Genomic DNA, 27,835 nt, shown 5'->3' on the forward strand with positions numbered 1-27,835 from the left:
CGGGAGCTGACCTGCAGCCGAAACGGGAGCCGCTGCCGCCGCCGCCGCCGCCGCCGCCGCCGCCGCCGCCGCCGCCGCCAACGGAAGGTGCCGAGAGCACAGCAGGAGCGGAGCCGGGAACCCAGGATTCGTGGGCGGCCAGGGCGCGAGGAGCCGCGCGCCATGCTCCGGGCCCCGACGGCGGGGACGTCCTCTCGCGCGCGGGCCGCTGGCGGGACCTGCGAGCCCGGGGTGGGCATTGCCTCCCGACGACTGCACTAGGGGGCGCGGGGCCCGGCGGGGGGCGGCCGAGTTGGGCGCCCTCCCCCGGCGCTGAATCCCCGCGCCCCGGAGGGATGGGGCAGGCGGTCACGGCCGCCTAAGATGCCGGCCATGCGGGGACTCCTGGCGCCTCAGAACACCTTCCTGGACACCATCGCCACGCGCTTCGACGGCACGCGTGAGTCCGACCCTCGCCCCACTGGCTCCTGGACCAGCTGCCCCAGGCCAGGGTTCCCACAAGTCCTGCACCCCGACATCTCAGCCTGGCGACCTCCTGTTCTCACTCCCTTCCTTCCCCGCGCCCCGCTTTTAGCTGGGACCACCATTTCCTTCCAGACGCCGTTTCCCCGAAAGATTCAGAGTCCACGCCGCCCCAGGCAGAGCAAAAATGGCTAGAACTCTCGGGTTTGGGGACTGGGCATGTCTGTTCGTGGGGGCGCGAACCCCAATCTAGTCAGTCTAACCCATCCCATACCAGTGTCTGGAACTGTCCCACGGACTGCCCTCGATCTGGCGGTTTAAGGCATGGGGCAGGGAAACGGTATTCAGGGACAGACCAGAAACTCAAAAAACAAATTTGGAGAAGAGGTTTGCAAACAGAGATAGAGTAGGAGGGACTCAGGAGTCCAGGCTCACCTCACAGGCTAAACCCACAGAGCATGTCCAACTCTAAAAAGATAGACTAGGGGACTCCCACCAAGAGTGGGGAAGTTTGGAGAAGTCGACCAGAGCTGATGAATCCTGGTTTCCCAGGGCTCTGAGCACTGGGAAAATCGTGAAAGCCCCCTCCCTCATCCTCCTCCCTTACCCCCAGTGGGGCTTCCCAGCTGCCTGCCTAGCATCCTCCCAGTCTGGTTCCTGATGGAAGGCAGGAGCCCATCCCTGAGCCCCCACCTCCTCAAGCTTCTCCATATGCTTTGCCTGCGCTTGGCTCCTGCAGCCTGCTGATTCAGCGTGCCCCCCCACCCCCCAACCAATACATTCCTGGCTCCAGGCTGCCAGTGCTCAGCTACCATTCTTACACCCTCAGTATGGATCACACTCACTAATTCCTGGGCCACATCAGGTAACTGGGGCTCAAACAAAGTGCACAAGAGATGGTGGCCTGGACTGCCTCTCAGTCCAGATGTGTCTCAGTGGGAGGAGCCAGGTAGCCAACCTGGGTACCTAGCTGGTGAGTGAACCTGGCAGAGGCTGGGGTGGGACTAAGGCTAGCCTAGAGTCCTCCTTGGGGCTTCCCCAACCGCACCCCTTACCTGAAGCTGCTCAGGACATACTCCAGAGGGCACAGCACCCACACAGGGTTCACACATGCTGATTTTTGAATGTACTGTACACACAATGCTAGGAAGGGGCCCTTACAGGGCACTGACACACAGGTGGCATGCTAATTCCTGTTCATAAACAGCTCCTGTCCTAACCCTTCCCCTACTTCACCCCAAGCACTCACACACAACATTCCTGGGATTTGTAACACCCACCCTTTGGTTGCAGGCATTTGGGAAAGGAGGGTTGGTAGAGTCCTTGCCCTTTCACCCCACACCTCCTCTGAGAGGTGCTGTCTTGCAGATAGTAACTTCGTGCTGGGCAACGCCCAGGTGGCGGGGCTCTTCCCCGTGGTCTACTGCTCTGATGGCTTCTGCGACCTCACGGGTTTCTCCCGGGCTGAGGTCATGCAGCGGGGCTGTGCCTGCTCCTTCCTCTATGGGCCAGACACCAGTGAGCTCGTCCGCCAACAGATCCGAAAGGCCCTGGATGAGCACAAGGAGTTCAAGGCTGAGCTGATCCTATACCGGAAGAGCGGTGAGGGGCCACCTGGCCGGCTGGCCCTACCTTTGGGGTCTCACCTAGCCTGGTACCCACCCCATCTACAGTCCCTCCTCTCCAGTCCCATCTTCTCCATCTCCCCATCTCATCCCATCTTCCCACTTTCCCTTCTTCTCTTCGTCTCTTCTTGTTCCTGGTCCCTCCTTTTTTCTGTCCTCACCCCAATCTCAGCCAGCACTCAATTTCCCATCTTGGGTTTTCCACCCCAGTAGAAAAATGTCCCCTTCTGACCTAGCAGGACAGATCTATGAACACATGTCTGTCATCTCTGCTCTCCCTTGCTTTCCCTCACCCTGTTCGATCAAGCCTAAATTTCCTAAGTGGAGCTGGCTTGTGCCTTGACCAGGGGTGTCAATGGCCCTTGGGCACTGACAGAGAATGGGAACTGGGCTGAGTCTGTCCTTGTGCCCAGGGCTCCCGTTCTGGTGTCTCCTGGATGTGATACCCATAAAGAATGAGAAGGGGGAAGTGGCCCTCTTCCTAGTCTCTCACAAGGACATCAGTGATACCAAGAACCGAGGGGGCCCTGACAGCTGGAAGGAGAGAGGTGGGTGCCGTAGAGCTGCTGATTTGTTTGCTGTGGCTGGGGTGTTGGGTACCTCGGGCCTGGGTGGGGCTGTGGCATCCAGTATGGGCTTGGAGGTCCCCCACCACTCCTGCTCTGCTGGGAGTCAGTGCCGAGAGCCTGTGCCGCTCCCATCTCGACATGTCCAGGTACAGAAAGCTTATTGAGACAAAGTTGGAGTTTTAAAGTCAACTTTACTAAGAAACCGAAGGCAGCAAACTCCACTAGTGCCCATGAAGTACCATTTTCTCACTAATTAGTGAGGCTGAGCACAGACCCACCTGATTCCTTTTCCTCACACAAACCTTTCTGGAGAACCCTGGCTTTGTCCCTGGGGGTCTTTCCCCTCTTACATCCTCTTAGGGCTGGGGAAGACCTTTGGACACCTCACAAAACTGTCATCAAAAGCTGCTCCAAGGCCTCTTTGCTATTTGGGGATGCTGGGGGTACTCTCCATTCCCCATCCCCCACCCCCAGCCCTGGGGCAGCTGCTCTACAATGTACGTCTTCAGTGGCCACTGCACCTGCGTGGGCGCTAGGCTCCTTCTCGAAGCTCTCACAGCTCTGCCCAGTGGCCTCCTACTACCTCTGCACTTCCTCACCCCTGAGAACCACCTCCCTTCTCCCCTCTCAGGCCCTTCCCTATGGAGATCCTCTCCTGACTTGCCTTGGTCCAAACCTCCTTCTCCTAGAAGCAGGCACTGGGGAGGAGTGTCTGTAAGCATCCACAGGACTGCCCATTGCTGGGGTTGGCAGGAGACTCTAGGAAGTGAGAAACGTTGGAGTTCCAGCTCTAAACAGACGAGCTAGTCAGTCAGCCAGTCTGTGGGCCAGGAACTGGTGTCCTACCCCCAAGCCCCTGGGCTGGGGTGTGTGAGTGCCTCCCCAATCACCCTCTCTGGCCGCTCTTTTGCAGGTGGTGGCCGGCGCCGATATGGCAGGGCAGGGGCCAAAGGCTTCAATGCCAACCGACGACGGAGTCGGGCTGTGCTCTACCACCTGTCTGGGCACCTGCAGAAGCAGCCCAAGGGGAAGCACAAGCTCAATAAGGTGGATTGCGTGCTAGGGTGTGTGTTTGGGGGGCGGGGCAGGGTTGGGGCAGGCTGAGGAGATGGAGGAGAAGAACTGAGCCCACCACAGAGAGACTGTCCAGGGGGCTACCCAGGTCCCACCAGCACTTTGGGGGATGTGACAAGAATGTCACGTGCCTGATCTATCAAAGGTATAGAGGAGATTTTGGGCCCTGGAGCCTGGTGGGCCTTGGCTCAATCTTGGCTCCTCCCCTAAGCAGCTGTGTGACCTCAGCTAAGTCACTTAATCTCCCCAATCCTCAGTCTTCTGATCTATGACCAGGGGACTCTAATGCCTGTGTCAGAGGTTGTCTTGAGAATGTAGGGCCAGAGAGGAGGTGGATACCTGTCCCAGACCCTATCCACACTCAGCCTGTGCCAATTTCTTGTCCCCTCTGCCTGGATCTGCCCTGCCTCTCACTCAGGGGGTGTTTGGGGAAAAGCCAAATTTGCCAGAGTACAAAGTAGCCGCCATCCGGAAGTCACCCTTCATCCTGCTGCACTGTGGGGCGCTGAGGGCCACTTGGGACGGCTTCATTCTGCTTGCCACCCTCTATGTGGCCGTCACCGTGCCCTACAGCGTGTGCGTGAGCACAGCCCGGGAACCCAGCGCCGCCCGGAGTCCCCCCAGTGTCTGTGACCTGGCCGTGGAGGTCCTCTTCATTCTTGGTATGTGTGCTCTGTGCCTCCCACCCCACCCTGGGCCAAGGCCCCTGTGGGTAGTCTGGATGGCTTCTGCTGCCCCCAGTGTCCTCCTTGCCCTCCCTATTTATGACCTGTGGGCTTTGAAATGGGACCTTAGTTCCAAAAATGTCTTTACCACAAATGGGTTATTTGACCCCAAGCCAGTCGTAGCCTCTCCAAGCCTGTTTCTCCCTTCATCAAATAAGTATAACAGTGCCCACCCTTTAGAGTTACTGTGGAAACTAAGATGGTGCATGTAAAGGGCCCAGGACAGTGTCCTACTGAGCAGGTGCCCAGTAAAGTGTGGTTCCTCCCCAGCCCGTGCTGACTCCTGCCCTGACTTCCTGCAGACATTGTGCTGAATTTCCGCACCACGTTCGTGTCCAAGTCAGGCCAGGTGGTGTTTGCCCCAAAGTCCATTTGCCTCCACTACGTTACCACCTGGTTCCTGCTGGATGTCATTGCAGCGCTGCCCTTCGACCTGCTCCACGCCTTCAAGGTCAACGTGGTCAGTGTGGCCGGGCTGGGTGGCTCTGGGGTAAGACAGGAGGGGCTGGCCCTGGGGTGACCTCCCTGCCTCTCCCCACCTCAGTATGTCGGGGCGCACCTGCTGAAGACAGTGCGCCTGCTGCGCCTGCTGCGCCTGCTCCCGCGGCTGGACCGCTACTCCCAGTACAGTGCCGTGGTGCTGACCCTGCTCATGGCCGTGTTCGCCCTGCTCGCCCACTGGGTGGCCTGCATCTGGTTCTACATCGGCCAGCGGGAGATTGAGAGCAGCGCCTCCGAGCTGCCTGAGATTGGTACTGCAGGCTGTGTATGTGTGTACGGTGTGTGCATATGTGCCTAAGGAATCAGTCCACTCGAGTGTATGTGTCAGGGAGATGTGAGTCCAAGTGTGTGTCTGTCAGGGTATGTCTGTGAGCTGATATGAGGTGTCAAAGAGATGTGTGCAAGTCTGCATGTGAACATGCTCATAGGTGTATGTCAGGGATGTGTGTACAAGTAGGCATGTGTTTGTGAGGAAAATGTGGGGGCTGTTGCGTGTGTGTGCAGGTGGGAGTGTGACAGCGCCACCACCTCAAGGCAGGCCTGCCCTCCAGCAGCTGGGCATTGTGGAGACAGCCTGATGGGCTGCCTGGAGGAGTCTAGTCACCCATCATGGCCTCCTCGTGGCCAAACTTCTGTCACATTCTTCAAGTCCCTGCCCAGCTGGGAACCCCGCCCCTCTCAAGAGACCTCTCCAGGGTTCCTTTGATGTCTGACACTTTCCCAGCATCCTTTTGGAAGCTCATCCCCCACCAGCTTGGTTCCTAAGGCCCCTTCCCCACTCTTGTCACCTCTGGGCCGCATGTTTCTCAGTTGCTTCAGCTCTCCTCCAGCCTAAAATGCAGCCTTTCTCTGCGTCCCACCAGTATCTTCACTCTCCTTCATTTCACCTCCACTTCACAGCTCCTCCCTCTGCTTACCTCCCACTCGCATCTTAATCCTGCCAGGAGGGCTTCCACCCCCACCTCTCCACCCAGCATGTCACCCTGCAGGTCAAACCCTCATCCCCTTGAAGGCCCTGTAGCACCTGACCCTGCCAACCCCCTCTCTGCCCCAGCCCCTCCTAGAGCCTGGCTTTCCTCAGACCTCTCTCCCCACCTTGCTCTCCCTTGGCGGTTCCACTGGCACCACTGTGTGAACATCTCAACTCCGTCCTCTCTCTCTGACTCCAAAAGATTCTCTTCCAACAGTGTCTAACTGTCCATATCCTGCAGCTCCCAAACTGAACATGCCTCCTTCCTCCCCGTGCCCTCTGGCCCTCTGGCAACTTCCCAGTAACTGGCTTTAGCGCCCTGTTTCCAGTCAGTGGGCAACAGGCCAACTGTTCAGATGGCCCCTCGTGACTGCCTGTTCCTTGGTGGGGTCACCAGGAGTCCAGGTTGGCCTTAGAAACGTGCTCTGATCAGTTCCTGGGGACGAGCAGATGCCTGCAAATCCTCTCCCCTGCCAAGCCCGCGGAGACCGGTGTGCTGCCCAGAGGCCCATGGGGATAGTCCCCAAAGCTCCAGTTGCCGAGCACAGGAACCCGGATGTTCCCGGTAGTGTCAGCCCCTTGGCACCTGCCCTTCCCAGAGGGAGGCTGTGGTGGAGGCTCTGAAGTCAGACGGCCCCACAGTGAAGACGCTCAGAGGACTGGGCAATGGGTAATGGTGATGCAAAGCCCTGACCCCAAAGTGGGCGAGACACCAAACCCCCAAGTCAGCCCCCTACCCCCAACAGGACCCAGATGCCCTGGGTCTTGTGTCCACGTGGCCCCTCTGTTCTGGCCACTTCACAGGGGCTGCTGAGCTGCAGTGAAGAACACTTTTCGCTCCCAGAGGGGCTCTGAGCCCCACTGTGAAGAGTGTGAGGCATGAAGGTGGCTGACTATTTGCAGACACATACCTTTGATCTCTAAGTTCCAGAAGGGTTTTCTATTTGGGGGTAGTACTAGTTCACATTAGGGGAGTTTCCGAGTCCTTCACATCATTGTCTGCTACTTCCTTCTCCAGGGAAACTACCCGCCACTGAGTTCGAGCCACACCCAACCTCCCAAGGTCCAGCCCTGGGAGGGATGTCTGTGGAGGACAGGGGTGCCCCTTGCTGGCCCAGCTCTCCCTGGTGGGAGGTGCCTTCCCATGGCTTCCTTGACTTGGTTCTGCTGCTTCACTGCTCCTGGTGTAGATAGAATTCCTGCCCCAGAATCCCATTAGCCCAGTGAAGAGGAGTTAGGTTTTCAAAAGATTGTGCTAAACACTGAGGGAAGTCACCCAACACATTTCTCAGTGTGAATACCACCAGCCTCCAGAGCAGCCTCTGCTGCCGACCCTCCCCATGAGACGTGCTGTCCCACCACCAGCCCCAGGGGCTGCTGATGCCCCACTACCAAGACTGAGTGAGGAGGGGCCCCTCTGCACCTTCCCCTCGTCCTCCTCCTACCCCTGCCCCACCCCACTCGGCGACTGGCTTCACCTTGGGGGCCTAACTAAATGATGAAAGATTTTTTGCACTTCCTTGCATTCTCACAGCATACATCAAACAACAGGAGGGTGAATCCTCACCTTGGCTCAGGGCTTAACGTGTTCCCCCTGATACCTTAGCCTGGAGTTTGATCCCCCAGTGTGGACCCCACATTCTGGCTAAGCTGAGCTCCTCACCAGAACTCGTCTCCAGCCCTAGGTGTGGCCCATGCCTTTCTTGAGATCAGGAACGGCCCCCTCTCAGTTTCTTTGTATCAATAATCTACCCATCCTCTGAGACTGAGCACCCACGTCCCCTCTTCCAGGAAGCCATCTGGATGTAGCCCATAGCATGTAGGTTTGAGCCCCATCTTGGGGTGCTATGTACCTCTGAGACTCCTGCCTTGCAGTAAGCTTCTGGGGGTGCCCCACCTCCTGGCACACGTGCATGAGGTTGCTGAATGAATGGGTGGGTGGGAATCACAGGGAGCAGCGTGTGTGTGGTGTTGGGGTGAGTGTGAAGTAGGGGGCTGTGGAGGGGGGAGGGGCAGCGCATATGTGGAGAGGTGGGTCTCACTGCAGCTTGTGATCCTGAGCCCACCCTCTGCCCTTACCCTCTGGGCCTCCATTCTAGGTCTGCCCTCCCTCCTTTGCTCCCCATGGCCCCCAGCTCTGCCAGGACCCCTGGTACCTCTGTGGACCCTGGGAGTCCCCATCAAACACCCTAGAATCCCCACAACCCTCCAGCTCAGCTGAGTGACTTTAGGCAACCATAGGCTCCTGAGAGTCCCCAGTACACAGCCCCACCTCCTCCAAGGCCAGGCCTGAGAATCTGGGATTGCTGGGGAGACTGGGGCGATCTTCAGCCTCTGCCTGGTGGTGTCCCAGGCTGGCCTGTGTCTGCGTGTGTGCTCAAGAGCCTCTGTGTGCACGGTGGTCTGTCTGTGGCCTTTGTGTGCTCACATCCACGCAGGTGTATCCCTCTCCTACCTGGGTGTCATCGTCCAAGCACCTGTGCACCCTTGTCTCTCTCCCAAGTGTACACAGGATTTTTTTGTGTGAGTGGCCACAACTGTACTCCTGAGAATGTGCTCACACATGTGTGCCCTCATCCTCAACTGTGTGGAGCACGTCTGTAGCCTTAATGGTGTGTATGCGTGTGTGCACGTCAGTGTGCTTGAGGACATGGACATGAGGTTGGGTGGTGTGTGTGGTTGTGGGGAGGGACGAGGCTGAATGGGGGGTGGCCTTCTGGAGCAGGGGAGCTCAGAGAAAGAGCAAGACGAGTCTGGGTGGACAGGGCGGAGGCGCTGGCCCCGGGGACGAGGCTGTGGCTGGTACAGTGAGCCCTCCAGTCCCTCTGCCCACTCCAGCTGGGCCACCTGCCTGGGATTAGTGCCGGGGGAGGAGGGTGCAGTGCTCCTCACTCCATCCTCAGCACCCAGAGGCACCATCTGGGGAGATAACAGTCTCATCCTCATGTGCTTGTCTCAGTGAGGACTGAGGGGGTGCACGGGGGTGGGCAGGGCTGGCAGAGGAGGGATGTGGCCAGAAGCCATGGAGGGTGGATTTGCAGCCACATGTCCCCCACCCCGGGGGACCAGCGGGCACCCTGCCCCGGCAGTGCAGCAGTGTTGTCCTGCCCCCTCCCCAGGCTGGCTGCAGGAGCTGGCCCGCCGACTGGAGACCCCCTACTACCTGGTGGCCCGCAGCCCGGCTGTAGGGAACAGCTCTGGCCAGAGTGACAACTGTAGCAGCAGCGGCAGCGAGGCCAACAGGACGGGGCCGGAGCTCCTGGGCGGCCCCTCACTACGCAGCGCCTACATCACCTCCCTCTACTTCGCACTCAGCAGCCTCACCAGCGTGGGCTTCGGCAACGTGTCCGCCAACACGGACACGGAGAAGATCTTCTCCATCTGCACCATGCTCATCGGCGGTGAGGCCTGCCCCTCTCCCGGTCCAGGGCGCAGTCTCAGACTGATGGCTCTGGGCGGCTCTTCCCTCCCCTCCCGCCCAGGGTCCAGAGGTCCTCGCCAGGGGGCCCAAGGAGCACGAGGCCAGGGCCAGGAGAGCCCACTTGGCCGCAGACTCCACCTCGCACAGAGCCGTGGGCCTGGCCTAGCGTGGGAGGGTGGGGGTGGGGAGAACAGATGTGTTCCTCACTGTGGCAGGCCGGGCCAGGCTGGTCCTGGAGGTGACCCCTGTCGCCACCCTCCCCAGCCCTGATGCACGCGGTGGTGTTTGGGAACGTGACGGCCATCATCCAGCGCATGTACGCCCGCCGCTTTCTGTACCACAGCCGCACCCGCGACCTGCGCGACTACATCCGCATCCACCGCATCCCCAAGCCCCTCAAGCAGCGCATGCTCGAGTACTTCCAGGCGACCTGGGCTGTGAACAACGGTATCGACACCACCGAGGTGCGCAGGCCTCCAGGGCCGGCCCGTCCGGCCTTTGCTCCTTCAAGGAATGTGTGCTCGGCCTAACATTCCCAGGAGTGGGCTGGAGGGCAAGGGATGCAGAATTCTGACCTCCCTACCTCCGTCTCTGCTGGGGGGACAGCAGCATGGAACCGAGGGCAGCCAAGGCGGCTCGGAGGCCCCTCTACACCCTTGTTAGGTCTGGAGACCCTGTTCACTGACCTCCAAGAGGAGGAAAACTGGGCTGCTCACAGCGGAAGGGGGTGGTAAAGTGATTGAGAGGGAGGCAGAGACAGCCCCCCGCACTGATTGGACCAAGTGTGGAGCTGGATGCTGTGCACTGGGCCTCGAGGTACCAGCCTGGCGGGAGACTGCCTCCCTTTCTCCACCCTAACCTTCCCCACCTGTTCCCACCTGTAGCTGCTGTAGGGCCGCCCAGATGAGTCTCTCGCGAGAACGGGAAGCACGCGGCTCCCTCCCTTTCTCCACCCTAACCTTCCCCACCTGCTCCCACTGCAGCTGCTGCAGAGCCTCCCAGACGAGCTCCGCGCAGACATTGCCATGCACCTACACAAGGAGGTCCTGCAGCTGCCCCTGTTCGAGGCGGCGAGCCGCGGCTGCCTGCGGGCGCTGTCCCTGGCCCTGCGGCCTGCCTTCTGCACGCCCGGCGAGTACCTCATCCACCAAGGGGACGCCCTCCAGGCCCTCTACTTCGTCTGCTCCGGCTCCATGGAGGTGCTCAAGGGCGGCACGGTGCTCGCCATCCTAGGTTTGTGAGAGTGGGACAGAGGACTCGGGGACTTGCAGGAGGTGGGTGGGACCATGGCCCCATCTGCAGAAAACACAGAGAGCCGACGCAGGCAAGGCCACCAGGGAGAAAAGCCGGGGTGGAGTCAGGAGTAGCCACGGAGCTCTGGGCACAGATCAGAGCGGACCCAGTGGCCACAAGCCGCCAACACAAGGAGGTAGACTCTATGTCATGGGTGTTGGAGGCCAGAGTGAGTGAAGGACCAGCCTTTGGTATGTGAGGGGACAGAGCCGCACTCTGTCAAGGAGGAAAATCTAACACTGAGACTGGAAAGAGTGTTCTGGCAGGAAAAAGGGAGGCACGACCGCCATCTTTGTTCCCTCTCCCCCACACCGCCGGGCCTGGGGGTGGGGTGAGGGGAGGAGATGCTGCTTTCCTAGGGCAGGTTACAGAGCAAGCCCAGGGCCACTGCACTATGGGTGTCAGCAGAGCTCAGACTCCAAATACACTTAGCTTCTTGGCAAAAGAAAGAGAGGTGAAGATGAGGGGTCAGTTCTCTAGACGAGGAAGAAGAGATTGCAGCTGTGGAATAGCCAGATAAAAGTGCTGGTGGCCCCAGGGGTGAAGCAGTGGGGTCAGCCACGTGTCCAGGCTGCCCCGCATGCTTCATCTCACACAAACCTCACAAAGCCCAGCAGGGAGGAACTACTGCTATTCCAGTTTTGCAGAGAAGGAGCCTGAGGCTCCAAGAGGTTAATGAAGGGGCAGACTGAGGTGTTAGAACCTAGTCTGCCAAATCTAAACCTCAGGCTTCTTACACTGTGCTCTCAGGCACTCGGCTCTGGGGAGACTCATCCTGCAAAAAGTGCGCGGTGTCAGGGTAGTGGGCAACTCAGGGCTGTGGGAGGCTCTCAGCAGGGAACCCAGAGTGGGGTCTGTGATCTGCTTGGGTGATGGAGAGCCTCACACATCTGGTGGGAGGGAGGTGGCACCCGAACCACAGCTGGATCCTCAGGCAGCCTGTATTGTAGACTCTCTGTGGGGGCAGCTGACGCCGGAGGGGCTGAAGTTTGTCACTAACCTGGAGAACTAGGAAGACCACATGCCCAGCAGCAATGGTGTGCCCGTCCTCCCTCCTTTGAGAAGGATGGTCTTCCAACAGGGAACAGGAAAAAGAAATACCACCAAGGAGCTCTGGGAGCTGAGAGAGGCATCGTTCATGAGTTTGGCTTCTGGTCCTAGATGCCAGGTCTCTGAGCAAATGGAGTTAAGTCCACTCACGTATGGCTGGCAATCCTTGAGAAATTAGGGGGAACTGGAGAGATTCAGAAGGGCAAAAGGCAGATTTCAACAGTTGCAGACCAGTCACTCCAAAGCAAGATTGTCAAGCGGATTATTAAACAGATGGTTTTCAGCTTGGAGCCTAGGAAGCAGTGTGGCTGGGAGCTGGCATGAGTCCTGCAAGAATATCTCTTCACTGATACCAGGCACCAGGTCTCAGAACAGCCATGCTCAGTATTAAGACAGAGCCTCAAGGATGGCCACTGCCTGACCCTGGCCTTTGCCTCCAGGATTCCCCAGCACTGGGACTTACGCCACCTTCAATCCATCCTGTCCCTGCCCATCTGTTCCAGATGAACTGTTTCCTCTGTTGGCTTGGCCACTCTGGATGCCCCAATGGATGCCTGGTTCCCCAACCCTCATCATGGCCTGGTTTTCTGCTTTGCCTTCACCCTACCCCGACCTGCCTCCTTAGTTGAACATCCAGGTGCTTTCTGCCTGCTCCTGGCAGCTCAGACTCATGGCACATCTAGCAGAATCAGTTCTGGCCCCACCTCTGTGTGTGAACTAACAGCTAAGTGTGTGCAGAGTCAATTGTGGGTGAGGAAGGAGGCAAGATGAAGAGAGGTGAGCCGCACAACGGTGCAGGGAGGACCTTTTGGGGCTTGATAAGCTGGGCTGGAGGCTCTGGCTGAGATACAGCCTGGAGGGCAGTCTCTGGTCCCTGAGACCAGTGGCACGGAACTCGGTCCTTGGTCCTGCCCTATTTCTTGTTTTTGTCTCTTCTTGGATGAAGACAAGAAATACATACTTATTCTACTTCCAGATGACACACATGAGGAGAGAAATCTCATTCATCAGATGATCACATCGAGATCCCAACAGCTCTCGAAAGGAACCAGAAGGATGGCCAGAAACCAAGAAAACAAGATTTAACAACGATGTTTTCTACACTTAAGTTTGAGCAAAAGTCCATGAACATTTATTTTTATTTTTTTATTTTTTATTTTTTCATGAACATTTAGAGGAGGCCTTTAAGCTGAGTGCGTTCTGCTGGCAGCGTGAGGCAGCCCACAGCGGGGGTGGCAGTGAGCCATCTTTTTCCTTAAGGATAAGGAAACACTGTCTGATCTTGTGAAATGTCTGGCCGTGGGTTGAGCTGCCTTGTGCGGGCTGAGATTGCTGCGCCCAAGTCCAGGCGTGCTATCCCTGTTGGGAATGATCTGTAAGGAACAGTTGTTGGGCAGGGAGGCAAGGACATGAACTTTCATTGGTCATCTGTGTGTCAGGCACTTTATCAACACTAACTCATTTAATCCGCACCGTGTCCCTGAGCAGACACCCTCTTTCACTGATTCTAAGTCACACATTTTTTCCCCCACAATTTAACATCTCTGAGGCTGGGATGCGGACTCTAATTGATGCCATTTTACAATCGCTGTCAGCCAGGTGGCAGTCTCAGCCTGGTGGTGGGAAAACCCTCCATTGACACCTTCTAGTGAGATCAAGAAAGCACCACAGAAAGTTCAGTATAGGATCTCTCGTATAGACGAGGCACCAGGGCTCAGGGAAGTGAAATAACGTGACCCCTGCCATTTTCACTGTGCCACAGGTGGCGCTAACCTGCTAGATCCACATACTGGTCCCTGGACAAGCTCCACCTGAATCACCCATGGGGCTTGAAAAACAACTGTAGGGTCTCCAGTAGAGATTGTGATTCTTTAGGTGGTGATGGGGCCTGGGAGTCTGATTGGTTTAACTTTCCCAGGGGCTTCTGATCCATGGGCAACCTGGGAGCCACCAGAGTGGGTGTCTCAGACCTAATATTCTGATGTGTTTCAATGCAGTGCTTTGGTCCCAGATGTGCCTGGGCACCTGGGTCATGGGGCTCTTGACCCCAAGCGCATCTGAGGAGCCAGTGAGGCAGGCAGCAGGGGTCCAGGGCCCGGGCCCCTCTGCTCCTCTCTGTCCTGGCTGGAAAGGTTGCACTCGACACCCCTCTCTGGTGGCTGAGGGGCAGGGCTTGCTGACCTCTGCTTCCTCTCCCCAGGGAAGGGCGATCTAATCGGCTGTGAGCTGCCCCGGCGCGAGCAGGTGGTCAAGGCCAATGCCGATGTGAAGGGGCTGACATACTGTGTCCTGCAGTGTCTGCAGCTGGCTGGATTGCACGAGAGCCTCGCGCTGTACCCTGAGTTTGCCCCGCGCTTCAGCAGGGGCCTCCGGGGGGAGCTCAGCTACAACCTGGGTGCTGGTGGAGGCCCCGCAGAGGTGAGGGTGCTGGGTATGTGCATGGAGGGGGCTAGGGTGCCAGGGAGCCTGGTGAGGGGGGCAGAGGCGGGGTTTGTGGAGGTGCTGTGGGAGCACATGGCCTAGTGTGAATACTCCCACATGTGGTGGGGGGCGGGTGGTCTATACTCTCCTGCCCCTTAGCACTCACACTCTCCCTCAGAGCCCAGCCCTGCTCAGCTCAGCCACCATTCTTAGCTCTCCCCGGCCCGTCTGAGACAGACTGGCCGAATCCACTGGTACCAGACAAGGAGGCTGTAAGGTCACAGATGAGGGATGGTTCCCAGGGGTCGGGGCCAGGCAGCGCTGTGCCCTAGACCTCCAGGCTGTCTCTGAAGAGAGCCCTGCAGTGCCCCCTGCTGCTTCACAGTGGAACAGGGCTGCTTTGAGAGGCTTTTGAATTTTCCTGCCTTATGTCACTTATTCCAAACCAGGTTTTAGTACTGAGTCCTCTTGGACAGTTCAGTTAGCCTGAGGGACCAAGAAGAGGGCTGGTGTGTCCACACTTGGCTAGGATTTTGAGGGGTGGCGAATGCCTCCAAGCTTTGTGGCTTTATGGTGGCAGCAGAAAATCACTCCCCTCTCCTGCTGAGTCTCTTCCTCTGTAGGTGGGAGACACCAGGTATCCTGTGTAACAAAAACAGCTCCTCCTTTCTAGGGTGATGAGACCATGGGGGGAGGTAAGTAGGACATAGAGGGGATATCCATCCCAGTTGCCTGTCCCCCACTATCCCCAGGTGGACACTAGCTCGCTGAGTGGCGACAACACCCTCATGTCCACACTGGAGGAGAAGGAGACAGATGGGGAGCAGGGCCCCACAGCCTCACCAGCCCCAGCTGATGAGCCCTCCAGCCCCCTACTGTCCCCCAGCTGCACCTCCTCGTCCTCAGCCGCCAAGCTGCTATCCCCGCGTCAAACCGCACCCCGGCCCCGGCTCGGCGGCAGAGGGCGGCCAGGCAGGGCAGGGGCTTCACAGGCTGAGGCTGGCCCCTCTGCTCACCCTCGGAGCTTAGAGGGGCTGCGGCTGCCCCATGTGCCATGGAATGTGCCCCCGGATCTGAGCCCCAGGTGAGTGAGCTTTGGGCCACTCAACTCTGGCAGAGATATGATGAGAGGGCTGGGGCTCTGGCCAGGCACACCCCTGCCCCAGATGCCCATCCTTCCATCCTAACCCCTCCCAGCTTCTTCCAAGAAGCCTTCCTTGACTCCTCCATCTCCCTGCTGCCCCGACTCCATTCAGTGCATGACCATGCCCTGCTGAGAACGCTCTTGCTGTTTCACATCACTCAAGTTTCAATCCCTAGTGAAACTGGAAACTCCTGCGGAAGGGACCACATGTTACCTCTCTTGGGGCCCTAAGCCCTGGCCCAGCTCCAGGCTCCTGCAGCTTCTGTGGGCAGTGGGGCATCTTGTCCCGTGAAACACTGCAGTGGTCATCTATCGACTGACTAGTTGCCCTGCCGCCTGCATCCACAGGGTAGTAGATGGCATTGAGGATGGCTGTGGCTCCGACCAACCCAAGTTCTCTTTCCGTGTGAGGCAGTCTGGCCCAGAATGTAGCAGCAGCCCCTCTCCTGGACCAGGTACTGGGGCCCGGGTCTGGGGGGAGGTCAGCAAGGCAGTCCCTTTGCCCTGTGAGCCTCTGAGAAACCAGCAGGGTACAGACTTTGGACGCCCTCTTGCCCTCACCCGCCTGCATGGTTTGGGCAGGGGAGTTTCGTGGTTAAGACTAGCACCTTAGCGTTGGAAGTCAGCTGGAATGGAGTTTGGTTCTCCGCTTCCAGCTCTCTAGCTGCATGACCTTGGTTCTCACCCCAGCTTCTCGGTTGTAAAAAGGTGGTTGTGCGCGTGAAATGAGATAATGTTGCTAAGACCCTTAGCACAATGCCTGGCTCACTAGGAGGATACAGGGCTAGGGACGCAGAATTCAAAGTGGCCCCTGGGCAGGCTGGGCTGCCCTGGGAGTGGACCTGGTAATGAACTCCCAGAAGTGTCCACTTGCCTGGAGGACAGAGCAGGAGGCTGGCACAAAAGCAGCCTCCTGAGGGGGAAGCACGGGGCAGTGTGCCTGAGGCCCCCTGGTGGTTTGTACAGAATTCAGCAACTCAAGGCGAGGATGTAAGTGGCTGTTCCTGGCAGTAGGCTCTGCCAGGTGGCTCTGGTCTGTGCTAACTGGGCAGAGGCCTGGACCCCACGCTGTCTTCATTTACCAGCCCCAGCTGGTAACCCCATCCTACTTTACAGAGAACAGCCTGCTCACTGTCCCCCTTGGGCCCAGAGAGGTGAGGAACACAGACACGCTGGACAAGCTTCGGCAGGCGGTGGGTGAGGGGCAAAGTGGAGGCAGGGTGGGGGGCCCTGCAGTTGTGAGGCCCTGACTCCACTCTGACCGCTCTCTCCCTCCCCCCAGGTGACGGAGCTGTCTGAGCAGGTGCTGCAGATGCGGGAGGGGCTGCAGTCCCTTCGCCAGGCAGTGCAGCTGGTCCTGGCGCCCCATGGGGAGGGCCCATGTCCTCGGGCGTCGGGAGAGGGGCCTTTCCCGGCTGGTGCATCTGGGCTTCTGCAGCCTCTGTGTGTGGACACTGGGACATCGTCCTACTGCCTACAGCCCCCAGCTGGCTCTGTCTTGAGTGGGACCTGGCCCCACCCTCGTCCAGGGCCACCTCCTCTTATGGCTCCCTGGCCCTGGGGCCCCCCAGCATCGCAGAGCTCCCCCTGGCCTCGAGCCACAGGTTTTTGGACCTCCACCTCTGACTCAGAGCCCCCAGGCTCAGGAGAACTATGCCCAGAGCCCAGCACCCCTGGCTCGCTGCCTCCTGAGGAAGGGACTAGGACTGGGCCCCCAGAGCCTGTGAACCAGGCTGAAGCTGCCAGCACTGGAGAGCCCCCGCCAGGGTCAGGGGGCCTGGCCTTGCCCTGGGAACCCCATAGCCTGGAGATGGTGCTTATTGGCTGCCACGGCTCTGGCACAGTCCAGTGGACCCAGGAAGAAGGCACAGGAGTCTGACCTCCAGCTACAGAACTCAGTGTTGCCAGACATGCTGCCATCTGCTGCTCTGCCCAACCTCGGGGTGGAGGAAAGGTGGCAGCCACCCTCCAGGACTCCATGCTGCCCGCTGGCTCAGGGCAGGGAGCCCGAGAGCAAAGCTGGGCTCTCAGAGGGTGGGCTGGAATTTCAGGGGCAGGCCCCAGGCTAGGAATCTTTGGGTTCCTTCTCCTGGGGCCCTTCCTCACCTCAGTCTGCTCCTCTGACTGCCTCATCTCCCTCTGCAGGCTGGGGGACAGAGGCCTGAGGCCAAAGAGGGGGTTCTGCCATCCTCTGCATGTGCCCCTGCCTTACCTGTCCCCCCGTTTTTTATATTAAAAAATAAACTACTTTGGAACTCAGTGCTTTTTATTTACAAAAGAAAAATAAAAGAGTCTGAAGCTAATCAGCTGGAGACACCGGGTGAAGGTGGGACTCTGAGGGAAGCGGGGAGGGTGGTCGGCAGAGTGAGAAGGGGAGGGGCTCTGGCACTCAGGAAGCCGGAAGGTCCCAGCCTCTAGGGGGCTTCCTGAGGGCCGGGCCTGCCCTCCCACAGAGGCTCAGAACAATGGGCCAGGAGCTGAGTCCCCCAACGCCCACTCTGGTTTTTCCAGGAACCTGAGTTCCCAGCTCCAAGGGGCTGGGATGGCAGGGAAAACAGGCCAGAGAGAGCCCATGGGTCCTGCCACCACTCCTCACTGTGGTGTGATCTTGGCAGCCTCGGCCCGAATAAGGGCAATGAGGTCCTGGTTGATGAGGAAGACAAATCGCAGGCTGGCAATCTGTGGGCGGGGGAGAAGTGTGGCTGAGGACGGAGGTGAGACCAGGGGCGCGGTCCACACGCTGGCTCAGCCCACCCTGGGCTCATCCGGCCTCTCTACCTCCCTCCCAGCTCACCTCCACCACGGAGTTGTTGCTGAGACGCCATTTGGAGCCACACAGCACGGGCCGTCCGTCGATGTAGATGGGCCGCCGGCCCTCATTGGCAATAAAGAAATCACCGTTGTTCTTCAGTTTGATGACACCTATGGAAATGGAGAGGGAAGGGGCTATGATGGGATGGGGGAAGGCCAGAAGAGGACCTGAAAACACATATCCTCTGCTTCCTGGAGACAGGCGTCCTTGGGCCTTCTAGCCCAAGTTAGAGATTTTGAAATGTCAGCTCCTCAGCCCCAGCTGGTACCTGAGGTTCCCATGGAGACCGAGCCCCAGGGCTGGAGGGCAGTGAGAGGCTGGGCGGGATATCCTCACACTGCTTCCCGCTGGTACCTTGTTTCCGGGAGATCTTCCAGGCTGGCCCCTCCAGAGACAGGTCCACATCAATCTGGTTATCCTTGGTTGCTCTGCCCAGGGTGATCTAGGGAAATGGGGCAGGTGAGGGCTGGGAGCTAAGGAATGGGGGGGGGGTGTCCACACAGGCCAGCAAAAGATGAGAAATCAGGGACCAGACAGAAAGGGCAGTGAGGGGAAGATGAACAGAGAAGGGGACCCCAGGGAGGGGGTGGTGGCAGGGATGGGGAGGGTTGGGGAGGGATAGGGCAGGCTGGGCTGGCCTCACCTCTCGTGAGCGCATCAGGTATCGCACCATGCGGCCCCGCAGCACTGCCAGGGTCTGGTTGTCGAAGTCCGGAGAGCTCATGCCTGGAGGAGAGCGGTTCATGTCAGGGACGAGCCCACTCCTGAGGGCCACAGCATTGAAGGCAGAGAGCCAGGGCAAGAACTACTGACGGAAATGAGCCAGGGGTCTGGGAAATGAGTGTGAACCTAGCCAAGCCACCACAGGGACTCAGAGTGGGGTGAAGGGAGTTGAAGCCCAACCCTCCTGGTCCCCTCACCTCCTCACCTGTGATGCTATCTACTAGCACCTGCCACTTGTGCAGTTCCTGTTCCAGCTGCCGAATCTCTCGTTTCTGGCGCCGGTCAGCCACTGTCAGCTCTGGGGTGAAGTGGGGTGGTAAGGAGGGACACTTTGAGGTCACCAGCACCTTGTACTATTCCTCTCTGTTCCAGCAGGAGCTTCCACCCCCTCACTGTCCCCACCAGGGCACACTCACCATGTTCTAGGACTTCATCTCGCATGTCCCTGAGGGGTAAGAAGAGAAGGATGAATCAGGCTCCACTTCTAGGCCACCTGTGATCACCATTAGATGCCACTTGGCTCACTAGAGCATCCCTCGGCCCCTCAGCCCCTCAGCCCCTCAGCCCAGTGACCCTGTGGGCTATTCCTCTGGCCTCAGTTTAGCCTCCCTCCCTGGGGTTGGGGTGGGGGATACAGTATGATGGGGCGGGTGGGTGGCGCTGAGCAGGGAGACCAGGCAGCAATGGCTCCAACTGGGGCTCCAGGGCAAGTCTAGGCTGGGCTCCATTCTCTGCAGCAAGAGAGGTAGGGCTGGGCAGCCTGGGGAGCTCCGTCCCTGGGAGACACTCAGCTCTCTGTGCCCTACCCGTGGCCCCAGACACTCACTTGAGCTTACTGTCATCAATCAAGTCCTCTGCATCAGAGAAATTCAGCACTTGGTCCCCCTTGGGCAGTGGCTGCACTGAACAAAGGATGGAGGGAGGATCAGCACCAATGTTCCCACTCAACCCCAAGCTGCTGAGCAGACAACTGAACTAAGAGGACAAACTGTAAAGACAGTCCGTGAGAAGAGTCTTGTGCTGAAATCAACAAGATTAACCTGACACAGGTAACGGAGTACCTGCAGGTCAGACTGCACAACACTTTGGCAAAAAGCATGCCTGAGGTTAGCCCAGGGCAGAGGGGGTTCTAGAAAGGGAAGGAAATTAAAGCTGACCTTTTGCATGGTCTTTTCAGTGTGTGAAGAGTTCTCACTTACAAAACATTGAACCAAGTAGGGAAGGCACTACTATCAGCTGCGTGCTACAGATGAGGAAACAGATACAGGAGGGAGGGTTAAGCTATGTGACTCTAGTTTAGAGCAGAGCCAGGAATCAAGCCCTGCTTTCCTGATTCCAAATCCAAACTGCTCTTTCTATCACATCATACTCTCCCAGACATTTTCTGCCATATCTGGTGAGGGGCTGAGAGCACATGCTGGTCAAGTCCCACTTGGGATGCATCAGAAGGGAGCTGTCCCGCCTCAGGCAGTGTTTTTAAACGGTGGGTCATGAAATTCATTTTTTCCTACACACACACATAAATAATATCAGAATCCATCAGATACATTCAGTATAAATATTGTCTCATGAAAGTGTCTCCATTATTTTCTAATCAAAATGTAAAAGGGATTGGGGTCCCCAAACTCTGAGGACTTCTGCCTTAAGGTGAGCTGTCCCCAGGACTGCAGTGTCTGCTCAGGAGCAGTTCCCATTAGTGAGTGGGACTGCTGGCTGAGGAGTCTGACACCGCCCAAGGTGTCATCACTGTCTGCCAGGGAAGCATGGGGGCTGCCCAAGAGTCACAAACACTCCACCTCCACCCCTGCCTGCTCAGGTCCGACCGTGTGGGAGTCGGAGGTTGCGGCAGTCTCCCCACCAGGGTCTGGAATCCCATCACCTAACAGTCAACTGACTTGCCAGGTAAGCAGTGTGTACTCCCTGTCCCAGGGACTCCCAGCATGAAACGGCCAAGGAGAAATCAAACACCCGCATAAGATAACACTCAGAGAAAAAAAATCAAACCTTTAAGTTAACAAATAAAGTTACACAAAATAACTTTCAAAATAGTGACAGAGGAGTTAGCTGTAGCAGCAAAAACCACCTTTCTCCAGGGTTTGTTCTCTCTGTAGGAGTTCAGTGATATCTGAGCCTGAGGAAGTAGCAGAGATCTGGAAGCTGCAGGAATAAAGAGGGCTGCCCACTGGCACTAAACCCAGAGACCTTCAGGAAGGAAAGATGGGGCCTCTGCCGACCAGATTTCCTAAAATCCTCCTGTAGGAATATTGTTTATTAACCAGAAGCTGCAGGACCAGGGAGTAAGGTAAAGGGCAGAACTGAAGCTTCAAATTCAGAATAGTACAAACAACTATGCAGTAGGCAACAGGCAGTATTTAGGAAGTAAGATTAACGTGTGCTTGTACCATGTAAGTCTGACCCTGAGTCTCAAATCTAACTGAAGAGTTTCCTGCAGTTTAATCAGACTGCTTTCCTAGTATCTGTTATTAGGAGAGTGAGAGTTTTGATGGTGAGGGGAGAGAGGCAGCAGAGAGCATTCTGGCCCCTGGGGAAGGAGAAAGACAAGTGGACTGGGTGTAGAGTCCCTGCGGGGATTTCTGAATGGCCTGAAGGCAGCCTCACAGCAGACTGCTTGGTGAGAAGGGATTCAGAGACAGGGAGATAGGGAGACAGGGAAGGGACAGGAAGGCTTAGAGAAAGTAGTCCTTATCTCTAGAGTGGGAAAGGAAGAGCAAGCAGTGAAAAGGACTTTCACATTTTACTCACGTTTGAATGTTATTCATGAAGAATATATTAATGTATTATTTATGTAATGGTAAAACATATCAAAAAAACAAAAAAGAAATCAAGAATTGGGAGACAACTCTGCCATTTAGACTTTTTGTTCAGGATTCTAGGCAATTTTGGCTACCATGATGTTGAAGACTGTTCCAGCCACTTTCCTTCCCTCTGGAAGGAAATGGCTTTTGCTGCAGAGTGAATGAGACACTGGGGACCAGTGAGGGATGTGTTACAGGACACCTGAGGGCAGCTGTGCCCAGATGCCTTCACACTCACACATGCACCCCCCCCACTCTGCCAGCTCCAGGGCCCAGTTACCAGTCTGGTCCTCCAGCAGGTAATACTGCTTCATGAGCTGCCAGTGGGCCTGCAGAGCCTTGGCAGTACGGGCTAGGTAGAAGGCATCGGGGTGTCTGTGCAGTAGGTCCTGGAAGGTCTCCAAGGTGGGCTGGCTGGTCTGGAGGGCAAGAAGCATGCTCTGGGTGTCCGGGTTTCCTCGCTCATGCCTCTGCCCCACCATCCATGGCCCCTCCCCAGCCCCCAGTAGGAGCCGGGAGAAGCGACAGCTTTGGCTGCCCAGGGAGCCAGGCTTGGCTCTCCTTCAGGACCCCGTCCACAAAGGCCCTGCAGTTGTACATGCATCTGTAGGGTGCGTTTCCAGGCAGTAGAGCCTCCCTCAGTTTTCCAGGTGGGCGGGCTCCTGCCCAGGCTCCAGCCCCGCCCCACCCCTCAGCCTTCCCAGCCTTCAGCCTTACCGATCCCACTTTGCTCAGCAGCTGCTCCTCAGCCTTGCTAAACAGGGCCTTGCTCTGGATGGCGGCAATGGCCTCTGGGTGCAGCTGTCTCATGGCCTGGCAGGCCAGCCTGGGTTGAGGAGACAGAGAGCAGGGTAGGGTTGAAGGGAGGGTGTCAAGCAATCTGAGGTTCCTACTTCCGCAAAGCCTGCAGGCCTCTGAGATCCAGAACTCAAAGATCCTGACTCTCAAAAGGAGAGCTCAAGGCTTAAGACAGCACTGGTGGCCTCATCAGTTTGTCGAAAATATGAACAGGCAACTCAGAAAACTGAGGATCCTGTGTTCAACTCCAGGAAGAGACTCAAAGGCACAGCTGCCTAGAGGCCAGTCCTGAGGGAGACCAGCTGCTGCTCCCGCCCCAAGACCTTCCTCCTCACTTGGCCAAAGCTGCCAGCCACTAGCCACCTCCTCTTTTCCAAGCTGCGCCCTGCCCACTTCCTGGTCTATCAGGGCTGTGGCTACAGCTTAAGTGGTGCTAGGGGCTGTGGAGCAGAAGACAGGTGTGAAGTATTAAACCAAACTCTGACAACGTTAAACGAAGTGACTGAGGAGGAAGTGTGTGCGCACAGTTGCATCTGGAACCCGGACTGCTGGAGCTGGAAGGGCCGGGGTGTTCTTTTGTTCCAACTTCTTCTTATGGAGGAAGAAACTGTAGGAGGGCAGCGTGGGAAGGTTTGGAGGTGACCTGCCCCAAACCACAATGCACACGGTGGTAGAACAGAACTCCTGGCACTCATTCTGGTGTTTTCTCTCATGTTACTTCCTTGGCTTCCAGATCCTTGCTTCTGGCATCCAGCCAGGACTAGGAGGGTTGATAGCAAGAAGAAGCTTTCCTCTGAAGCCTGGCAGATCTCAGTATCATCCCAGAGGATGCAAGGCCCCAAGGAGCCCTGCCACCCAGGCCCCTCCCTTGGGCACTTATACAATTCTTCTGTTCAGGGGCCAAATTCTGGTGTCCCCAGTACCATACCACTGCTGGAGCCAGCCCACTCACTTGGAGATGACAGGATCGTACAGCAGGGCGTACCAGCGCTCCTGGACTTCCCGAAGGGTGAAGCGGCAGCTGAACTTCACGCCCAGGTGGACAGATGTCAGGTCATTGGTCTGCAAGGCCCCAGAGAAGTCTGCTCCAGCCTCAGAGCTGGGAGGAACTCTTCCCCTTCCACCCACAGGACACTGCTGGGCCAGTTTGGGGGCTGGGAACTGGAGGCTGTGGGGAGAGGGGGGACACAACCCTATGGCGGGAGGCACTACCTGCAATACAGCATTGATGAGCAGGAGGTCGTCTGCAGGCTTCCAGCGGCCCAGATCCTTGGTCACCTGGAGTGGCTGTTTGCTCTTCTTCACACGCTTGGTGAGTCCAGGGGCTGGGGCTGGGCTGGGCGGCACAGGAGTGCTAGGGGCCTTGGACACCTGGGCAGAGGGCAGGAGCAGAGTGAGCTCAAAGTCCACATCAGGGCAGCTGGGACTTCGGGCCTAGAGCTTTACACACTGTGTGGCAGCCCCAGCCCCGGCCGATGATAAGCAACACAGGCAAAGAGCTGCTTACTAATAACCACCCCTCTCCTTTCCCGCCCCCATCAAAGTAGTCCTTGACCTTATGGGGTCTTTTTTTTGCTGGTGGTGCCCCCAACCCCAGAATGGAGGGTGGATGGGGAAGATACCAGGAAAACACTCTTGCTGGTACAGTGTCTGGGGCCACAGCAATGCCACCTGGGGGTTATTTTTACACCCAGCAATGCTGGGAACAGGCTGTCTGCTCCCAGAATAGATGCATGCTCCATGCCTCCCACACAGAATGTGATACAGGATGCACTGACAGGGAGGTGGTGGTGGGGAGTGCAGCAAGAAAGGCGGAGTAGTGAGAGATGGGCCCCCAGGAGGGAGGCATCTGAGGTTGGGGCTGGGGCAGCCTGATCCTCTCACAAGCCTCCCCTACAGGGCTCTTGCCAGCTGGCAAAGGTTGTGGGGAAACATGAAATCTGGCACTGCCCCCTACCCCCTCAGTCCCCACGTCCTCCAATCCCTCACCTTCTTCTTCTCACTGGAGGAGGGTTCACTCCCCGAACAGCGCCCTGGTTCCACCCCACTGGCCCCCTTCGCCCGGGTAGAGGACTTAGCCAGGCTGCTCTCCACCAGCTCATCATCAAACTTCTTCCTCTTGATGAACCTGTGAAGAGTCCTACCCAGTGAGCACCCCGTGCCCCATCCCCAGTACCCACTCACACACACCCAGCCTCCAGAATAGAGCGGGTTCCCAGCAGGCAGGGTGCTAACTGCTCTGGCTCAGTGGATGGGGCATGAAACTACTATGCTCCACCCCTCTGAGATGACAGGGTACTGCACCACAAAGATTCACATCAAAGACCTAAAAGCTCCCTCGCTTGCTCTTGGTTCCATGGGGAGGGATTTAGGAGGGACAGGAAAAGCACAAGGCTCTGCCAACATCACGGTCCCAGAGGGGCTCAGGGAGCCATTCCCCACAGGGGTGAAGGCATGCAGCAGGCTCAGTCTCTGGCCCTCCAAACCTTTATTACCTGGAGGAGCTTCTCCGTTTAGGGATGGTGCCCAAGGCCTGTGAGGAGGCCCGCTTCTGCCCTGCCAGCGACTCCTCATCCTCTGAGCGGCTGGCAGTGCCTGATGCCATCAGGGATGAATCTAGCAGCCCCTGAGAATCTAGAAAAAGAGAAGTGGTGAACCCAGGCCTCCTAAGTGTCTAGCAGAGCCCTGAGCCTCTGCACATGGGACCCCTCCTAAGTCCGTCTTCCCCTACCAGCCCTCTTGGCCCCTCCCCTGCTTCCTTGACACTTGAGATATTAAGGTGGGAGTTCCTTGGCCATCCAGATCCCATCTGGGCCCAGACCTTCCACGCTGGGCAGTTCTCCCGGTGCCACGTGTCATGTCGTGCAGCACATGGTGCTCAGGTCAGACTGGTGATGCCGACACACCGGGCTCTGGGCATAACTGCTCCCTCTGCCATCAAAATGCAGCCGTGCCAAAGAGCGGCAGCTCAACAGCAAGTCAGTCAATTGTGGCTTCTGCTGAGAGGTACGTGGGTGGTGCTGGCCCAGGGGGAGGTGGCAATGCCCAGCCAGGACCGAAAGACACACGTGCCAGGCACAGGGTGGAATCAGCAGATACTTTGCGCCCGAGCATTTGGGGAGCTGGCCCAGCCTTATACTACCTTTATCCATCCTCTTACAGTCCAAAAGCCACTGGTTCCAAACCACAGGGCTAGGAGGAAGGGTCCCACAGGCTCATCCAAGGATTCTGACCAGGTGAGCTTACAGGCTGAGAGGAGATTCTGTAAAGGAGAAATGAGGCTCCCTGAGGCTCAGGGTTCCAACTGGCCAGCCTCATCTCCTTATACTAAAACAGGTCCCCCAGGATCCCATAAGCTAGGGGAGACACCAGGAGAAGTGACAGTAAGCTCTAGTCTGCCAATATGACCCTGATAAACCAGTAGCCTTTTCAGAGGTCACTGACATCTCTCAGTGATAAAAGCTATGGACCCTAGAAAAATTTACTTATTTTAGGATGTTCAGAAACTCCTCTAATTCTACTCATGGCCCCTAGGTTAAGGACCTTGACTATAAACTAGCAAGAAACAAGGGATTCTTGGCTCACTTTTTCTTTGTCAGCTGACCGCTCAGCTCAACAGCACCAACCTTCCCCTCCCAGGCCAAAAAAGGGAAAAGGTAAGGGAGACAGAACTCCAACCAGTTCATCTCACTTTTTTCATTTGCAGCTCTGGCTGAAGATTTAATGGGTGCTACCTCGTGGAAGCTAAGAAAAAAAACGCGGTTTGGGAACTGAGCAAGTATCAACCGCCCTAGGGGCCCTCTCTTAACCCCCGGAGAACGCTGGTACTGTGGACTCTCCCGGGAGTGCCGCTAGTGGGTCCTGACCCTTCTAACCAGGGCGGCTCTTCGAGGAGCGTTCCGGCCCTGCCCCCAGGTGCGCTTGTCACGCCGCTCCACTGGATACGGCTGGGAATCTTGCCACCTGAGGATAGGGTGAAGGGCCCAATTCCGCGGGTACACTGAGGCAGGCCCTCCGCCCCTCGTTCTCCCCCACGAAGTGCACACCCAAGGTGGGGGATTAGTTCACGTCTGTTTCAGGGGCTCGGGAGAGGAATGGTGATGAAGTCAGCCCTGAAACTCAAAAGCAAAGCACCAAGTGAACCCCAATGCTCTCGCAGACTCGGTTTAAGCCCCAACGGCCGGTGGCGGGGGAAGTCAACTCCCAGGCCAATTATCACCCCACCTCCGGCATGCTACCTTTGCGCATGCGTAACTTCTTGGCTCAGATTCTGGCCCGGTCCGGCCAACGCATGCGCAGATTTTCGGGGCGCTACCTGGGCGGAGCCCCAAACCTGGGGGTCGCCCCCAGCGGCACTCTGGGAAACTCCATTTCACCCCCAAGTCTGCTCAGAACCCTCAGAGGCGAACCGCGAGGTCTCACCATTCCTAGGCTGCCAGCTCCAACAATTTCTCCGCGGCGACTGTAGCAGCCGCAGGGCCAAAGCCGGCTTCCGTGAGGTCCGTCTACTTCCGGGTCTACGAACTAGGCAAGGCGCAACCCCTTCCGGTTTGCCCCGGCAACTTGAGTAAGGGGGCGTGGCTATGGCCCCATTTTGATAAAAACCTAAATTAAAGGCTTTCGTAATTGTGACAACATATAGAGAGACATCAGGGATTATAGGCCCCAGTGAGCTTCCCCGGTTGTAGGAAGTGATTATAGGAAAAGGCGAGAGTTGAAGCGGGATAGAACGAGGGGCAGGACCGAGTCGGATGAGGTGAGACGCTATGAGTGACGGGCCCGAGGTTGGGGCGGGGCAGCAGAGTAGATTTCGGCTTCCTAGTCTTGCAGCCTTGCTGCGAGATCTGGGACTGTGAATAGTTTCCCGGGACCAATTATGGATTGTTTGAGTCCACCAGCGGTTTTAGAAAAACTGCTTTGTGGCAGGTGCTGTGCTAGGCACAATACGGGGAGATGCTGTTGAGGAGCTCCCTCCAGCCGGAGAGATGCGGCGTATAGAAGGGGCAGGGAGGTTGATGTCTAAGGAATGGATGAAGGGTCGTGGACCACGGTCCCAGAAGGTAGAGGCCCTGGGAGAAGGGGTGGAACCCAGTTGGTTCCGTCAGCCCGACTCTACCTGGATTGCTGGAGGCAGTTGTGGGCCTCGTGCGGTAAGATGACCAAAAGAAGCACCTTGAGAGGAGAGTGCCCTAGAGAGAGTCTTGCGATGGGAAGACAAGCCTACAGGAAAAGTTGGGAGTTTGGGGCTGTGAGAACTGCCTTGAGAAACCAGAAAGACTGTCCTCTAAAAGAGGATTTCTATTTGTTTTATGCTTGGAGGGGCACAAAAATGTAGTAGCGCTAGAGAAACACTGCTGCTCAGAATAAGAAAGATACAATTCCAAAGCTGTCCAGCAGCTAGGGTGGTCCCCTCAGTGGAAGTGTCAAGTAC

General features: G+C 57.3%; 2 protein-coding genes across 6 annotated transcripts; one reads left to right on the forward strand and one right to left on the reverse strand.

The window, feature by feature from the left end:
* The first annotated feature begins 49 nt into the window (after positions 1-49).
* KCNH3 (potassium voltage-gated channel subfamily H member 3) lies at positions 50-17,510 on the forward strand. Of its 2 annotated transcripts, XM_031462627.2 has the most exons (15): positions 50-439; positions 1,831-2,064; positions 2,501-2,635; positions 3,570-3,703; positions 4,149-4,392; positions 4,758-4,915; positions 5,000-5,207; positions 9,046-9,327; positions 9,612-9,811; positions 10,331-10,580; positions 13,891-14,108; positions 14,864-15,195; positions 15,604-15,710; positions 16,372-16,448; positions 16,538-17,510. In XM_031462627.2, exons 1-15 carry the CDS (start codon positions 364-366, stop codon positions 17,132-17,134), a joined length of 3,252 nt encoding a protein of 1,083 aa, XP_031318487.1. In that variant the 5' UTR covers positions 50-363; the 3' UTR covers positions 17,135-17,510. The 2 variants fall into 2 exon arrangements, with proteins under 2 accessions (XP_031318487.1, XP_031318488.1); XM_031462628.2 differs by lacking the exons at positions 50-439; positions 1,831-2,064 and having other exon boundaries at positions 2,506-2,635; positions 4,304-4,392.
* MCRS1 (microspherule protein 1) lies at positions 17,504-26,932 on the reverse strand. 4 transcript variants are annotated; one of them, XM_031462629.2, is made up of 15 exons: positions 26,827-26,932; positions 25,565-25,666; positions 24,900-25,038; positions 24,394-24,532; positions 23,617-23,775; positions 23,357-23,466; positions 22,324-22,432; positions 21,887-22,025; positions 19,617-19,692; positions 19,207-19,235; positions 18,996-19,088; positions 18,711-18,793; positions 18,422-18,509; positions 18,050-18,177; positions 17,504-17,934 (listed from the first exon to the last, which is right to left on the reverse strand). In XM_031462629.2, exons 3-15 carry the CDS (start codon positions 25,007-25,009, stop codon positions 17,848-17,850), a joined length of 1,350 nt encoding a protein of 449 aa, XP_031318489.1. In that variant the 5' UTR covers positions 25,010-25,038; positions 25,565-25,666; positions 26,827-26,932; the 3' UTR covers positions 17,504-17,847. The 4 variants fall into 4 exon arrangements, with proteins under 4 accessions (XP_031318489.1, XP_010988017.1, XP_010988019.1 ...); XM_010989715.3 differs by having other exon boundaries at positions 25,547-25,666; XM_010989717.3 differs by lacking the exon at positions 25,565-25,666 and having other exon boundaries at positions 26,827-26,923.
* Positions 26,933-27,835: the final 903 nt, after the last annotated feature.

The sequence above is a fragment of the Camelus dromedarius genome, chromosome 11, assembly GCF_036321535.1.
Source record: "Camelus dromedarius isolate mCamDro1 chromosome 11, mCamDro1.pat, whole genome shotgun sequence".
Lineage (NCBI taxonomy): Eukaryota > Metazoa > Chordata > Mammalia > Artiodactyla > Camelidae > Camelus > Camelus dromedarius.